Source organism: Aedes albopictus, chromosome 3, assembly GCF_035046485.1.
Source record: "Aedes albopictus strain Foshan chromosome 3, AalbF5, whole genome shotgun sequence".
In the NCBI taxonomy this organism is placed as follows: Eukaryota; Metazoa; Arthropoda; class Insecta; order Diptera; family Culicidae; genus Aedes; species Aedes albopictus.
The window spans coordinates 62,062,994-62,080,870 of NC_085138.1; the positions used below are offsets into that span (position 1 = coordinate 62,062,994).

The following is a 17,877-nucleotide window of genomic DNA, read 5'->3' on the forward strand; positions in this document are numbered from 1 at the left end:
AACCTTTGGAAAACTCACGGTCGTCCAAACTGTTCTGTAATGAAGTCCATCAAATCTACAAGAAACCTGTGTTTTCACCATATATAACAGCATAGCATAATCTGCTGAGATCCGTGAAGTTCTTGAAATCTCAAACGTCATTTAGAGGCACTATGGGAATGTTTCAGGTCAGCCAGACTATCTATGAGTTCAGAACTTCAGGTCTACACTCGTAACATCAGCTATATTTGACATACTGAGTAACGTTTTATAATCAATAGCGGTGACTGGACCAACCTGAAGTCTACTGTATATCAGTATGAATCTTTGAGATATTGAGGGTCGTCCAAACTACCCTGAAGATTAGCTCTTGATAGTAATAGTAGTTAGTCTCACAATGAACTGTATACCGTAATCTGTAATCCCCTCGGCATATCATGAGTCATTTCAAGATAGTTTTGAGATATTCCAGATCAACATCACTACTCAAGCGACCATAGCTTCAGGTCTACACTTGTGATAATAGCTTTTGCCACTACGTTAAGGTGTTACATAATCCACTGTACTTACCAAAGCAGTTAGAGGAACAATACGCGTTGTTATATATTTTTGGGCTATTATGGGCTCCTTACTGTTATAACCACTGTAACTTTCAGAAGACTTACTGGACATGATAGATTACAAATCGCAGCTTTGTATAATGACAACAGTTACCATTACACCCGTCGACTTTAAGATTTAAACTCAAGAACAGTTTGGATGACCTAGGATATCCCGAATGATCTGATACTGTCTATTAAATTAAAAATAAAGAAGACGCACTGGACATGATAGATTACAAACCGTAGCTTTGTATAATGAAGTAAGTTACCATTACCCGTAGACTTGAGGATCTAAGCTCAAGGACAGTTGGGATGACCTAGGATATCTCGACTGATCTGATATTGTCTATTGAACTTTCAGAAGACTTACTGGACATGATAGATTAAAAATCGTAGCTTTGTATAATGATAGAAGTTACCGTTACACCCGTAAACTTTAGGATCTAAACTCAAAAACAGTTTGGATGACCTAGCATATCCCTAATAATCTGATATTGGCTATTAGCCTTTCAGAAGTCTTACTGGGCATGATATATTACAAATCGTAACTTTGTATACGAAAGAAGTTACCGTTACACCCATAAACTTAAGGATCTAAACTCAAGGATAGTTTGGACGACCTAGGATGTCCAGAAAAAATATTCCGCATAATATTCTAGCATTTTTATACACTACAGAAAAACGTAGAAAAAAATCCAGAATAACGCTTGAAAAATTCCGGCTTCAAAGGGTTAATAGGCGTTTGATAGCATTTCTGGGGCGTTTTATGGAGTTTCCAGGTGCGTTTCAGGGACCCTATTAAAGGCGTCCAAATGAGTTTCAGAGGCATTTCAAATTGATAAAGATGATGATGATAGCATTGGCGTTTCAATGGGACTACGGAGGTTTCAAGGACGTGTCGAGGCATTTTAGGCCAAGGTCGTATCAGGAGGTTCCCAGAACACCTTCAAATCAAAGGTTGTTTTAGGGGCGTTTCAAAAGATATTGAGATGGGGTAAAATACTCTGAAACTTCTTGAAATGCCTCCAAAATCCCTCTGAAACCCTCTCGGACTCCTGCGTAACGCTTCCGTTACGCATCTTAATGCCGCCAAAAATGCTCTGAAACATCTGGAAATGCCTCCAAAATCCCCCTTAAACCTCCTCGGACCTCATGTAACGCACCTGAGAGGCTACAAAACTCCCGAAAACTCCTCCGTAACGCTTCCGTAAGACCTTCGGAAACCCCCGGAAACGTAACTGTAACGCGTACAAAACCCGTCGAAAATCCTCTTATTTTTTTCTTGAGCCCTCGACCATTGTGCAATGGCGGTCGTTAAGGGCGGACGGGACGGTCGGGGAAATATCCGCCATTGCTCTGTTGCTACTAAGATGGTAATCTCAGATTCTACTTCATATTTTGCAACAAAAACCTATCACTGTGTATGCTCACTTGCAGTGCATATGCTGATTGTTTTTCAGCATCTTCAGTGCGATAGAACTCGAGATTACCATCTTCAAAATCGCGAGGCAAATTGTTAGAAAGAGAGGCAAGATAGGAAAAATAACACGGCGTCCCGTTTCACCTTAAGGGCTACGGATTGAGCACCACTGGTGTAGGGTATTAAAACCTAATTTAAATATAAAGCAGTCCTAGATCTTGATTTTCCAGAATCATCTAATTAGAACCGTCTGTTGTATTATATTTGCAACACGTCTAAATCCATATGGATAGCTATCAGATGTAGTGTGCCATAAAACATGAACCAAAACATGTCCCCGTTCAGTAGTGTGACGACTTTTCCAAAAATAATCGATTCCACGTCGCATCACAACCAAAGCCATCCTTTGCCTTGTCCTTTGCGCTGCGTATTGGCGACGGACGACGTATTAGAGAACCCATCTCGTCGATTTCCAATAATGCGAACACACGCTTCAACTTGCACCGCTGACGACGACGCCACCCGAAAGGACACACGCAATCAATCAATTGATTTATCTTTTAGGGCATAACGTCGGCGTTTGTGCGTGCGTGCGTGCGTTACGAGGCCTGGATGTCCGCCGGCGTGTGTCCATCATACTCCGGGTCCGGAGGTCCATGGGTGCGTGCAATATTGAGGTTTCGCGGGAGGTGGATATAGGTATGATTTGTAGTGCGGAAAGGCTCATCATAGTCCCCATCTGTGTCCACGTCCATCCTTCCAATCCCCTTGGGGATGTAACCGAACGTTGCGTTGGTGCGTGGTTCTCTCGAGACCGAGAAATTCATTCACTTCCCAGGCTTAGGCCTTCATGTTTCGTTCAGTGCCGTGGGCACTGCTGGGACGAAGTGGAAAGGGTTTAGGGAATGATTTACTCGTCGTGTATCAGCCTTGTTTCCCCCCACCCAAAATAAGGCACAAATTTCACACGCTAACCAGATGTGGCATCTTGCCTGACAGTTGAAATTCCTCCGGGAGTTGCGTTGTATCATAAATTTTGGTTGAGTACCTGAGTTGAACTAGAATGACATTCGGAAGTATGATGAATAAGAATTATTTGCCAGTAAAGAGTTTTTTAAGGCTAAATAGTTATTGTAATATATCTAGATAGTTTAATATACTGGAGTATAAACATTATCACAGTAGTGTTCTAGAGCTCCTGTGCGCCAATTTCTTACTTCGATGATGATAAGAGTATTGAAATCTTTGTTCTAAGAAATTTATCTAACTATTTTTCTTCTCCATTTTCAGGTAAGAATCATAGTTGATGTCGATGGATAATACCTAAGAAATGAGTAAGTTCCTTTTTCACAATCAACATGCAAATTTGTCAAACAATATTTTACCATTTTTAGTTGATCAAGTCTATGAATTGTCACACAAAAAACTACATAAATTTCGAAAAAATGAATTGCAATTGCAAAGAATTTCTACAACGAAATTCCCTACAATACGCAGCGTCCACCAGTGTTGAAATGATCAATGCGGTCAGAATATGTCATAAACCCAAAATTCTCATATCATAGAATGCTTATTCCACACTTCACCTACACTGGAACAGCCACGCTTCCATCATGCACATATGCCTGCACCCATTCCGAGCACCGGCCCCCTCGTTATGATTGATTCGAAAGTTTACCCCTCGTCGATCTCCATTTTGCATCAATCAATTTCCTCAACACCCTCGCACGCCACCAGCTTCCAATCGGGGTCCACCTCACATCAGAAGGTGGGTGTCTGGGCCATGCGACCTCTGCTGGGAGCATCCAGGAGAGATGTATGATCAAAAAAATATACTCCGGCGAGCAAAACGAGCAACATGGTGTCGGAGAAATTCATATTCAAAAGCGTACGGTGGCCAATTGCTGTGGGAATCAATTTTTCGACGAATGGATTGTACTTTTTGTTCGGGGTGTTCGTTGCTGTTCTTCAACTAGGGGGTGTGGATCTTTTGCTAGCATTACGTCGTTGCAAATAACACGCTAAAGTATTTTTTAATACATCTGGTTAAATAGTTCACTTGGACCGTTTTCGAACTAATAACTTACAAATTCGTCGTCTCCTTCCAGGATTCAGAATGGAATCCTCTGAAGGATTCCGAGAGGAATCCTCCCAGGATTCCGAGAGGAATTCTCTCAGGATTCCGAGAATAATTCTCTCAGGATTCCGAGAGGAATTCGCTCAGGATTCCGAGTGGATTCCTCTCAAGATTCCGAGTGGATTCCTCTCAGGATTCCGAGTGGAACCCTCTCAGGGTTTCGAGTGGAATTCTCTCAGGATTCCGAGAGGAATTTCCTCAGGTTTCCAAAAGGAATCCTTTCACGATTCCGAGAGGAATCTTCTCAGGATTCCGAGATGATTCCTCACGCGATTCCGAGAGGCATCCTCATTGAATTCCGAGAGGAATCCTCACGGAATTCCGAGAGCAATCCTCTCAGGATTCCGAGAGCAATACTCTTTTGATTCCAAGAGAAATACTCTCGGGATTCCAAGAGAAATACTCTCAGGATTCTGAGAAGGATTCTCTCAGGATTCCGAGAGGAATTCCCTCAGGATTCCGAGAGCAATACTCTTTTGATTCCAAGAGAAATACTCTCGGGATTCCAAGAGAAATACTCTCAGGATTCTGAGAAGGATTCTCTCAGGATTCCGAGAGGAATTCCCTCAGGATTCCGAGAGGAATTCTCTCAGGATTCCGAGAGGAATTTACTCAGGATTCCGAGAGGAATTCTCTCAGGATTCCGAGAGAAATTCTCTCAGGATTCCGAGAGGAATTCTCTCAGGATTCCGAGAGGAATTCTCTCAGGATTCCGAGAGGAACCCTCTCAGGATTCCGAGAGGAATCCTCTCAGGATTCCGAATGAAATCCTCTCAGGATTCCGAATGAAATCCTCTCAGGATTCCGAGAGGACTTCTTTCAGGATTCCGAGTGGAATTCTCTCAGGATTCAGAGAGGAACTCTCTCAGGATTCCGAGAGGAATTCTTTCAGGATTCCTCTAGAGGAATTCTCTCAGGTTTCCGAGAGGAATTCTCTCAGGATTCCAAGAGGGATTCTCTCAGGATTCCGGGAGGGATTCTCTCAGGATTCCGAGAGGAATTCTTTCAGGATTCCGAGAGTAATTCTTTCAGGATTCCGAGAGGAATTCTCTCAGGATTCCGAGAGGAATTTTTTCAGGATTCCAACAGGAATTCTCTCAAGATTCCGAGGGTAATTCTCTCAGGATTCCGATAGGACTTCTTACAGGATTCCGAGAGGAATTCTCTCGGGATTCCGAGAGGATTTGTCTCAGGATTCCGAGAGGAATTCTCTCAGGATTCCGAGGATAATTCTCTCAGGGTTCCGAGAGGAATTCTGTCAGGATTCCGAGACAAATTATCTCGGGATTCCGAAAGGAATTATCTCAGAATTCCGAGAGGAATTCTCTCAGAATTCCGAGAGGAATTATCTCAGGATTCCGAGAGGAATTCTCTCAGGATTCCGAGTGGAATCCTCTCAGGATTCCGAGTGGAATCCTCTCAGGATTTCGGGAGGTATCCTCTCAGGATTCCGAGAGGAATCCTCTCAGGATTCCGAGAGGAATTCTCTCAGGAATCCGAGAGGAATTATCTCAGGATTCCGAGAGGAATTCTCTCAGGATTCCGAGTGGAATCCTCTCAGAATTCCGAGTGGAATCCTCTCAGGATTCCGAGTAGAATCCTCTCAGGATTCCGAGTGGAATCCTCTCAGGATTCCGAGTGGAATCCTCTCAGGATTCCGAGTGGAATCCTCTCAGAATTCCGAGTGGAATCCTCTCAGGTTTCCGAGTGGAATCCTCTCAGGATTCCGAGTGGAATCCTCTCAGGATTTCGAGTGGAATCCTCTCAGGATTCCGAGTGGAATCCTCTCAGGATTCCGAGTGGAATCCTCTCAGGATTCCGAGTGGAATCCTCTCAGGATTCCGAGTGGAATCCTCTCAGGATTCCGAGTGGAATCCTCTCAGGATTCCGAGTGGAATCCTCTCAGGATTCCGAGTGCAATCCTGTCAGGATTCCGAGTGCAATTCTCTCAGGATTCCGAGTGGAATCCTCTCAGGATTCCGAGTGGAATGCTCTCAGGATTCCGAGTGGAATCCTCTCAGGATTCCGAGTGCAATCCTGTCAGGATTCCGAGTGCAATCCTGTCAGGATTCCGATTGGAATTCTCTCAGGATTCCGAGTGCAATTCTCTCAGGAATACGAGTTGAATTTTCTCAGGAATTCGAGTGGAATTCTCTCAGGATTCCGAGTGGAATTCTCTCAGGATTCCGAGTTGAATTCTCTCAGGATTCCGAGTGGAATTCTTTCAGGATTCCGAGTGGAATCCTCTCAGGATTCCGAGTGGAATCCTCTCAGGATTCCGAGTGGAATCCTCTCAGGATTCCGAGTGGAATCCTCTCAGGATTCCGAGTGGAATCCTCTCAGGATTCCGAGTGGAATCCTCTCAGGATTCCGAGTGGAATCCTCTCAGGATTCCGAGTGGAATCCTCTCATGATTCCGAGTGGAATCCTCTCAGGATTCCGAGGGGAATCCTCTCAGGATTCCGAGTGGAATCCTCTCAGGATTCCGAGTGGAATCCTCTCAGGATTCCGAGTGGAATCCTCTCAGGATTCCGAGTGGAATCCTCTCAGGATTCCGAGTGGAATCCTCTCAGGATTCCGAGTGGAATCCTCTCAGGATTCCGAGTGGAATCCTCTCAGGATTCCGAGTGGAATCCTCTCAGGATTCCGAGTGGAATCCTCTCAGGATTCCGAGTGGAATCCTCTCAGGATTCCGAGTGGAATCCTCTCAGGATTCCGAGTGGAATCCTCTCAGGATTCCGAGTGGAATCCTCTCAGGATTCCGAGTGGAATCCTCTCAGGATTCCCAGTGGAATCCTCTCAGGATTCCGAGTGGAACCCTCTCAGGATTCCGAGTGGAATCCTCTCAGGATTCCGAGTGGAATCCTCTCAGGATTCCGAGTGGAATCCTCTCAGGATTCCCAGTGGAATCCTCTCAGGATTCCGAGTGGAATCCTCTCAGGATTCCGAGTGGAATCCTCTCAGGATTCCGAGTGGAATCCTCTCAGGATTCCGAGTGGAATCCTCTCAGGATTCCGAGTGGAATCCTCTCAGGATTCCGGGTGGAATCCTCTCGGGATTCCGAGCGGAATCCTCTCAGGATTCCGAGCGGAATCCTCTCAGGATTCCGAGCGGAACCTTTTCAATTAAATAAAATAAATTTTAGGCCCTGAAGAATACCCTATTCTGGGTCGAAACATAAGCGAATACGAAAAAAGTAGTCGACACAAAGTTCATGACTGAGAAATAAAAATCAATTTGAAACCTTATAACAGTCGAACGCTCCTTTCGTCGCACTGAAAAGGTTTCTGTTAAAATTAAAAAAATTTCGACCAAACGGTCCTCTGCAAAATGATCATACTGATTGCGTATCGGCCTTTCTTCTAAGGAAGAGTTTGGCTCGCATTCTTGTCCCACTCGGTATCGGTTTCTCTCAGTTTTTCCAACATTTCAATATTGCGCATTTCCCACCTAACTAGACCCCTTTCGCAGTTAGTATAAGTGCAGCATCGTGAATAAAACTGCGATTTTGCATCGAATCGTTTCGGTGTTCTCTGCGCACTTATTCAGCACCTTGTAATGCATAAGTGCGCAGAAGACACCGATATGATCCGAAGAAAAATCGCAGTTTTATTCACGATCCAGCACTTAAACTAACTGTGAAAGGGGTCCAGTGGGGTGGGAAATGTGCAATATATATACACAAATATAAAATTTATTTCACTTGGCGCTTCCATTCACCTCCCCCTCCAACTTCACACCACACTTGACCCCGGTTGCACGAGGTGAAAATCTCAAATTTCTCGATACACAACGACAACAGTACTCTTCGTTCTTCGAGTTCGCCGAATGTGACTGGAATTGTGGAGAATTTCGTGGGAACGACGACGACGACGACGACAACGGTTCTGTACCCCTTTTCCGAATCTGGTACCAACCGGCTTATCGTCACTCACTACCTCCTCCTGTGCAAGAGGCATAGCGGCTCCAGTCAGAGCTTATGCCGGTCATGTCGATCTCAATATTTCAAAATTTAATTTTTTATTAGAATTGAGCTTTCCGGGAGGAAAAACCGGAACTTGTGGGGTGGCAGCACACCGAGCAGAGCATAGCGCTCGCACAGAACCGAAATATATTTCCACTTTAGGTACGCGAATCGTGTGCTCACGGCCACGGAAGAGGCAATAAAGTGGATGCCCCACTGCGGGAATTCCGGCACTCGCGCCGCCGCTGAATGTGTACACACCATATTTTTTCGATTCCTTTTAATAATTGACAAATGTGCACCGGATAATGCGAGTTTTATATGCGAATTGACATAAATTGTGCTGCAGTTGGGGAATTCCTGGCGAAGGAGAACTTCCCAACTAAAGGGATGATACTATCGTTATGAGTAATAAAAGGTTCATTTTCAGGCTGTCTGTTAATTTTACAGGAAGAGATGCGTAAATTTAATTACTTGTATTTTATGTGGCATTCATAAAGAAATTAGTGTATTGGAATCGACTGAAAATCTGAAAACTGAAACGGAAATAATCCAGAATCTGACAAAAAACATCCTTCATTCGAAGCCTTGGGAGGTCCCTTCGAAACCATGAAATGATTTTATTCGAAACTCTGGGAGGATTTCTGTCAAATTTGTTGGAAGACTCCAGTTGGAATCCGAGAAGGATTACCGTCTTAATCCTAGGAGGCTTTCGGGAGACTTTCAGTCGAAATAAAAAGACATTACACCGTCAAAGGCCGCACAGACTGAACATAACTAACATTAGACTACGGACAGCACATATAACACCCAGTGGCCCAAAGGAAAATTTTCCGATTGATGAAAAGTTTTCCCCGACTGGAGCGGGAATCGAATCCACACTCCGAGACTAACGAGACACCCAAACGACTGACGCCACTAACTGCTCGGCCACGAAGCCCACAAATCCAGAGAACATTTCAATCGAGATCCTGGAGGATTGCAGTCGAAATCCCAGAGGTTTTTTTTTCATAAAGATTGCAGTCGGAATCTTGGGAAGGAATTCAAACGGGATCCGGGGAGGATTCCATTCGGAATCCGGGGAAGATTCCACTCGGATTTCGGGGAGGATTCCACTCGGAATCCGGGGAGGATTCCACTCGGAATCCGGGGAGGATTCTACTCGGAATCCGGAGAGGATTCCACTCGGAATCCGGGGAGGATTCCACTCGGAATCCTGAGAGGATTCCACTCGGAATCCTGAGAGAATTCCACTCGGAATCCTGGAAGGATTCCACTTGGAATCCTGGAAGGATTCCACTTGGAATCCTGGAAGGATTCCACTCGGAATCCTGAGAGGATTCCCTTCGGAATCCTGGAAGGATTCCACTCGGAATCCTGGAAGGATTCCACTCGGAATCCTGGAAGGATTCCACTCGGAATCCTGGAAGGATTCCACTCGGAATCCTGGAGGATTCCACTCGGAATCCTGAGAGGAATGCTCTCGAAAGCCTGAAAGGAATCCACTCGGAATCCTGAGAGGATTCCGCTCGGAATCCTGAGAGGATTCCGCTCGGAATCCTGAGAGGATTCCGCTCGGAATCCTGAGAGGATTCCGCTCGGAATCCTGAGAGGATTCCACTCGGAATCCTGAGAGGATTCCACTCGGAATCCTGAGAGGATTCCACTCGGAATCCTGAGAGGATTCCACTCGGAATCCTGAGAGGATTCCACTCGGAATCCTGAGAGGATTCCACTCGGAATCCTGAGAGGATTCCACTCGGAATCCTGAGAGGATTCCACTCGGAATCCTGAGAGGATTCCACTCGGAATCCTGAGAGGATTCCACTCGGAATCCTGAGAGGATTCCACTCGGAATCCTGAGAGGATTCCACTCGGAATCCTGAGAGGATTCCACTCGGAATCCTGAGAGGATTCCACTCGGAATCCTGAGAGGATTCCACTCGGAATCCTGAGAGGATTCCACTCGGAATCCTGAGAGGATTCCACTCGGAATCCTGAGAGGATTCCACTCGGAATCCTGAGAGGATTCCACTCGGAATCCTGAGAGGATTCCACTCGGAATCCTGAGAGGAATCCACTCGGAATCCTGAGAGGATTCCACTCGGAATCCTGAGAGGATTCCACTCGGAATCCTGAGAGGATTCCACTCGGAAACCTGAGAGGATTCCACTCGGAATCCTGAGAGGATTCCACTCGGAATCCTGAGAGGATTCCACTCGGAATCCTGAGAGGATTCCACTCGGAATCCTGAGAGGATTCCACTCGGAATCCTGAGAGGATTCCACTCGGAATCCTGAGAGGATTCCACTCGGAATCCTGAGAGGATTCCACTCGGAATCCTGAGAGGATTCCACTCGGAATCCTGAGAGGATTCCACTCGGAATCCTGAGAGGATTCCACTCGGAATCCTGAGAGGATTCCACTCGGAATCCTGAGAGGATTCCACTCGGAATCCTGAGAGGATTCCACTCGGAATCCTGAGAGGATTCCACTCGGAATCCTGAGAGGATTTCACTCGGAATCCTGAGAGGATTCCACTCGGAATCCTGAGAGGATTCCACTCGGAATCCTGAGAGGATTCCACTCGGAATCCTGAAAGGATTCCACTCGGAATCCTGAGAGGATTCCACTCGGAATCCTGAGAGGATTCCACTCGGAATCCTGAGAGGATTCCACTCGGAATCCTGAGAGGATTCCACTCGGAATCCTGAGAGGATTCCACTCGGAATCCTGAGAGGATTCCACTCGGAATCTTGAGAGGATTCCACTCGGAATCCTGAGAGGATTCCACTCGGAATCCTGAGAGGATTCCACTCGGAATCCTGAGAGGATTCCACTCGGAATCCTGAGAGGATTCCACTCGGAATCCTGAGAGGATTCCACTCGGAATCCTGAGAGGATTCCACTCGGAATCCTGAGAGGATTCCACTCGGAATCCTGAGAGGATTTCACTCGGAATCCTGAGAGGATTCCACTCGGAATCCTGAGAGGATTCCACTCGGAATCCTGAGAGGATTCCACTCGGAATCCTGAGAGGATTCCACTCGGAATCCTGAGAGGATTCCACTCGGAATCCTGAGAGGATTCCACTCGGAATCCTGAGAGGATTCCACTCGGAATCCTGAGAGGATTCCACTCGGAATCCTGAGAGGATTCCACTCGGAATCCTGAGAGGATTCCACTCGGAATCCTGAGAGGATTCCACTCGGAATCCTGAGAGGATTCCACTCGGAATCCTGAGAGGATTCCACTCGGAATCCTGAGAGGATTCCACTCGGAATCCTGAGAGGATTCCACTCGGAATCCTGAGAGGATTCCACTCGGAATCCTGAGAGGATTCCACTCGGAATCCTGAGAGGATTCCACTCGGAATCCTGAGAGGATTCCACTCGGAATCCTGAGAGGATTCCACTCGGAATCCTGAGAGGATTCCACTCGGAATCCTGAGAGGATTCCACTCGGAATCCTGAGAATATTCCACTCGGAATCCTGAGAGGATTCCACTCGGAATCCTGAGAGGATTCCACTCGGAATCCTGAGAGGATTCCACTCGGAATCCTGAGAGGAATCCACTCGGAATCCTTAGAGGATTCCACTCGGAATCCTGAGAGGATTCCACTCGGAATCCTGAGAGGATTCCACTTGGAATCCTGAGAGGATTCCACTCGGAATCCTGAGAGGATTCCACTTGGAATCCTGAGAGGATTCCACTTGGAATCCTGAGAGGATTCCACTCGGAATCCTGAGAGGATTCCACTCGGAATCCTGAGAGGATTCCACTCGGAATCCTGAGAATATTCCACTCGGAATCCTGAGAGGATTCCACTCGGAATCCTGAGAGATATCCTCTCGGAATCCTGAGAGGATTCCACTCGGAATCCTGAGAGGATTCCACTCGGAATCCTGAGAATATTCCACTCGGAATCCTGAGAGGATTCCACTCGGAATCCTGAGAGGATTCCACTCGGAATTCTGAGAGGATTCCACTCGGAATCCTGAGAGGATTCCACTCGGAATCCTGAGAGGATTCCACTCAGAATCCTGAGAGGATTCCACTCGGAATCCTGAGAGGATTCCACTCGGAATCCTGAGAATATTCCACTCGGAATCCTGAGAGGATTCCACTCGGAATCCTGAGAGGATTCCACTCGGAATCCTGAGAGGATTCCACTCGGAATCCTGAGAATATTCCACTCGGAATCCTGAGAATATTCCACTCGGAATCCTGAGAGGATTCCACTCGGAATCCTGAGAGATATCCTCTCGGAATCCTGAGAGGATTCCACTCGGAATCCTGAGAGGATTCCACTCGGAATCCTGAGAGGATCCCACTCGGAATCCTGAGAATATTCCACTCGGAATCCTGAGAGGATTCCACTCGGAATCCTGAGAGATATCCTCTCGGAATCCTGAGAGGATTCCACTCGGAATCCTGAGAGGATTCCACTCGGAATCCTGAGAGGATTCCACTCGGAATCCTGAGAGGATTCCACTCGAATTCCTGAGAGGATTCCACTCGGAATTCTGAGAGGATTCCACTCGGAATCCTGAGAGGATTCCACTCGGAATCCTGAGAGGATTCCACTCGGAATCCTGAGAGGATTCCACTCGGAATCCTGAGAGGATTCCACTCGGAATCCTGAGAGGATTCCACTCGGAATCCTGAGAGGATTCCACTCGGAATCCTGAGAGGATTCCACTCGGAATCCTGAGAGGATTCCACTCGGAATCCTGAGAGGATTCCACTCGGAATCCTGAGAGGATTCCACTCGGAATCCTGAGAGGATTCCACTCGGAATCCTGAGAGGATTCCACTCGGAATCCTGAGAGGATTCCACTCGGAATCCTGAGAGGATTCCACTCGGAATCCTGAGAGGATTCCACTCGGAATCCTGAGAGGATTCCACTCGGAATCCTGAGAGGATTCCACTCGGAATCCTGAGAGGATTCCACTCGGAATCCTGAGAGGATTCCACTCGGAATCCTGAGAGGATTCCACTTGGAATCCTGTGAAAATTCTACTCGGAATCCTGAGAGGATTCCACTCGGAATCCTGAGAGGATTCCACTCGGAATCCTGAGAGGATTCCACTCGGAATCCTGAGAGGATTCCACTCGGAATCCTGAGAGGATTCCTCTCGGAATCCTGAGAGGATTCCACTCGGAATCCTGAGAGGATTCCACTCGGAATCCTGAGAGGATTCCACTCGGAATCCTGAGAGGATTCCACTCGGAATCCTGAGAGGATTCCACTCGGAATCCTGAGAGGATTCCACTCGGAATCCTGAGAGGATTCCACTCGGAATCCTGAGAATATTCCACTCGGAATCCTGTGAATATTCCACTCGGAATCCTGAGAGGATTCCACTCGGAATCCTGAGAGATATCCTCTCGGAATCCTGAGAGGATTCCACTCGGAATCCTGAGAGGATTCCACTCGGAATCTTGAGAGGATCCCACTCGGAATCCTGAGAATATTCCACTCGGAATCCTGAGAGGATTCCACTCGGAATCCTGAGAGATATCCTCTCGGAATCCTGAGAGGATTCCACTCGGAATCCTGAGAGGATTCCACTCGGAATCCTGAGAGGATTCCACTCGGAATCCTGAGAGGATTCCACTCGAATTCCTGAGAGGATTCCACTCGGAATTCTGAGAGGATTCCACTCGGAATCCTGAGAGGATTCCACTCGGAATCCTGAGAGGATTCCACTCGGAATCCTGAGAGGATTCCACTCGGAATCCTGAGAGGATTCCACTCGGAATCCTGAGAGGATTCCACTCGGAATCCTGAGAGGATTCCACTCGGAATCCTGAGAGGATTCCACTCGGAATCCTGAGAGGATTCCACTCGGAATCCTGAGAGGATTCCACTCGGAATCCTGAGAGGATTCCACTCGGAATCCTGAGAGGATTCCACTCGGAATCCTGAGAGGATTCCACTCGGAATCCTGAGAGGATTCCACTCGGAATCCTGAGAGGATTCCACTCGGAATCCTGAGAGGATTCCACTCGGAATCCTGAGAGGATTCCACTCGGAATCCTGAGAGGATTCCACTCGGAATCCTGAGAGGATTCCACTCGGAATCCTGAGAGGATTCCACTTGGAATCCTGTGAAAATTCTACTCGGAATCCTGAGAGGATTCCACTCGGAATCCTGAGAGGATTCCACTCGGAATCCTGAGAGGATTCCACTCGGAATCCTGAGAGGATTCCACTCGGAATCCTGAGAGGATTCCACTCGGAATCCTGAGAGGATTCCACTCGGAATCCTGAGAGGATTCCACTCGGAATCCTGAGAGGATTCCACTCGGAATCCTGAGAGGATTCCACTCGGAATCCTGAGAGGAATCCACTCGGAATCCTGAGAGGATTCCACTCGGAATCCTGAGAGGATTCCACTCGGAATCCTGAGAGGATTCCACTCGGAATCCTGAGAGGAATCCACTCGGAATCCTGAGAGGATTCCACTCGGAATCCTGAGAGGATTCCACTCGGAATCCTGAGAGGATTCCACTCGGAATCCTGAGAGGATTCCACTCGGAATCCTGAGAGGATTCCACTCGGAATCCTGAGAGGATTCCACTCGGAATCCTGAGAGGATTCCACTCGGAATCCTGAGAGGATTCCACTCGGAATCCTGAGAGGATTCCACTCGGAATCCTGAGAGGATTCCACTCGGAATCCTGAGAGGATTCCACTCGGAATCCTGAGAGGATTCCACTCGGAATCCTGAGAGGATTCCACTCGGAATCCTGAGAGGAATCCACTCGGAATCCTGAGAGGATTCCACTCGGAATCCTGAGAGGATTCCACTCGGAATCCTGAGAGGATTCCACTCGGAAACCTGAGAGGATTCCACTCGGAATCCTGAGAGGATTCCACTCGGAATCCTGAAAGGATTCCACTCGGAATCCTGAGAGGATTCCACTCGGAATCCTGAGAGGATTCCACTCGGAATCCTGAGAGGATTCCACTCGGAATCCTGAGAGGATTCCACTCGGAATCCTGAGAGGATTCCACTCGGAATCCTGAGAGGATTCCACTCGGAATCCTGAGAGGATTCCACTCGGAATCCTGAGAGGATTCCACTCGGAATCCTGAGAGGATTCCACTCGGAATCCTGAGAGGATTTCACTCGGAATCCTGAGAGGATTCCACTCGGAATCCTGAGAGGATTCCACTCGGAATCCTGAGAGGATTCCACTCGGAATCCTGAGAGGATTCCACTCGGAAGAATCCTGAGAGGATTCCACTCGGAATCCTGAGAGGATTCCACTCGGAATCCTGAGAGGATTCCACTCGGAATCTGAGAGGATTCCACTCGGAATCCTGAGAGGATTCCACTCGGGAATCCTGAGAGGATTCCACTCGGAATCCTGAGAGGATTCCACTCGGAATCCTGAGAGGATTCCACTCGGAATCCTGAGAGGATTCCACTCGGAATCCTGAGAGGATTCCACTCGGAATCCTGAGAGGATTCCACTCGGAATCCTGAGAGGATTCCACTCGGAATCCTGAGAATATTCCACTCGGAATCCTGAGAGGATTCCACTCGGAATCCTGAGAGGATTCCACTCGGAATCCTGAGAGGATTCCACTCGGAATCCTGAGAGGAATCCACTCGGAATCCTTAGAGGATTCCACTCGGAATCCTGAGAGGATTCCACTCGGAATCCTGAGAGGATTCCACTCGGAATCCTGAGAGGATTCCACTCGGAATCCTGAGAGGATTCCACTTGGAATCCTGAGAGGATTCCACTCGGAATCCTGAGAGGATTCCACTCGGAATCCTGAGAGGATTCCACTCGGAATCCTGAGAGGATTCCACTCGGAATCCTGAGAGGATTCCACTCGGAATCCTGAGAGGATTCCACTCGGAATCCTGAGAATATTCCACTCGGAATCCTGAGAGATTCCACTCGGAATCCTGAGAGATATCCTCTCGGAATCCTGAGAGGATTCCACTCGGAATCCTGAGAGGATTCCACTCGGAATCCTGAGAGGATTCCACTCGGAATCCTGAGAATATTCCACTCGGAATCCTGAGAGGATTCCACTCGGAATCCTGAGAGGATTCCACTCGGAATCCTGAGAGGATTCCACTCGGAATCCTGAGAGGATTCCACTCGGAATCCTGAGAGGATTCCACTCAGAATCCTGAGAGGATTCCACTCGGAATCCTGAGAGGATTCCACTCGGAATCCTGAGAATATTCCACTCGGAATCCTGAGAGGATTCCACTCGGAATCCTGAGAGATATCCTCCTCGGAATCCTGAGAGGATTCCACTCGGAATCCTGAGAGGATTCCACTCGGAATCCTGAGAATATTCCACTCGGAATCCTGAGAATATTCCACTCGGAATCCTGAGAGGATTCCACTCGGAATCCTGAGAGATATCCTCTCGGAATCCTGAGAGGATTCCACTCGGAATCCTGAGAGGATTCCACTCGGAATCCTGAGAGGATCCCACTCGGAATCCTGAGAATATTCCACTCGGAATCCTGAGAGGATTCCACTCGGAATCCTGAGAGATATCCTCTCGGAATCCTGAGAGGATTCCACTCGGAATCCTGAGAGGATTCCACTCGGAATCCTGAGAGGATTCCACTCGGAATCCTGAGAGGATTCCACTCGAATTCCTGAGAGGATTCCACTCGGAATTCTGAGAGGATTCCACTCGGAATCCTGAGAGGATTCCACTCGGAATCCTGAGAGGATTCCACTCGGAATCCTGAGAGGATTCCACTCGGAATCCTGAGAGGATTCCACTCGGAATCCTGAGAGGATTCCACTCGGAATCCTGAGAGGATTCCACTCGGAATCCTGAGAGGATTCCACTCGGAATCCTGAGAGGATTCCACTCGGAATCCTGAGAGGATTCCACTCGGAATCCTGAGAGGATTCCACTCGGAATCCTGAGAGGATTCCACTCGGAATCCTGAGAGGATTCCACTCGGAATCCTGAGAGGATTCCACTCGGAATCCTGAGAGGATTCCACTCGGAATCCTGAGAGGATTCCACTCGGAATCCTGAGAGGATTCCACTTGGAATCCTGTGAAAATTCTACTCGGAATCCTGAGAGGATTCCACTCGGAATCCTGAGAGGATTCCACTCGGAATCCTGAGAGGATTCCACTCGGAATCCTGAGAGGATTCCACTCGGAATCCTGAGAGGATTCCACTCGGAATCCTGAGAGGATTCCACTCGGAATCCTGAGAGGATTCCACTCGGAATCCTGAGAGGATTCCACTCGGAATCCTGAGAGGATTCCACTCGGAATCCTGAGAGGATTCCACTCGGAATCCTGAGAGGATTCCACTCGGAATCCTGAGAATATTCCACTCGGAATCCTGTGAATATTCCACTCGGAATCCTGAGAGGATTCCACTCGGAATCCTGAGAGATATCCTCTCGGAATCCTGAGAGGATTCCACTCGGAATCCTGAGAGGATTCCACTCGGAATCTTGAGAGGATCCCACTCGGAATCCTGAGAATATTCCACTCGGAATCCTGAGAGGATTCCACTCGGAATCCTGAGAGATATCCTCTCGGAATCCTGAGAGGATTCCACTCGGAATCCTGAGAGGATTCCACTCGGAATCCTGAGAGGATTCCACTCGGAATCCTGAGAGGATTCCACTCGAATTCCTGAGAGGATTCCACTCGGAATTCTGAGAGGATTCCACTCGGAATCCTGAGAGGATTCCACTCGGAATCCTGAGAGGATTCCACTCGGAATCCTGAGAGGATTCCACTCGGAATCC

General features: G+C 47.7%; 1 protein-coding gene across 1 annotated transcript; it reads right to left on the reverse strand.

The window, feature by feature from the left end:
• Positions 1-10,296: 10,296 nt before the first annotated feature.
• On the reverse strand, positions 10,297-13,201 carry LOC134290211 (uncharacterized; the record flags this gene model as incomplete). The annotated part of the gene is made up of 2 exons (XM_062857283.1): positions 10,297-10,347; positions 13,142-13,201. Coding segments are annotated over 2 exons (111 nt in total), but the record flags the coding sequence as incomplete, so codon positions are not given.
• Positions 13,202-17,877: the final 4,676 nt, after the last annotated feature.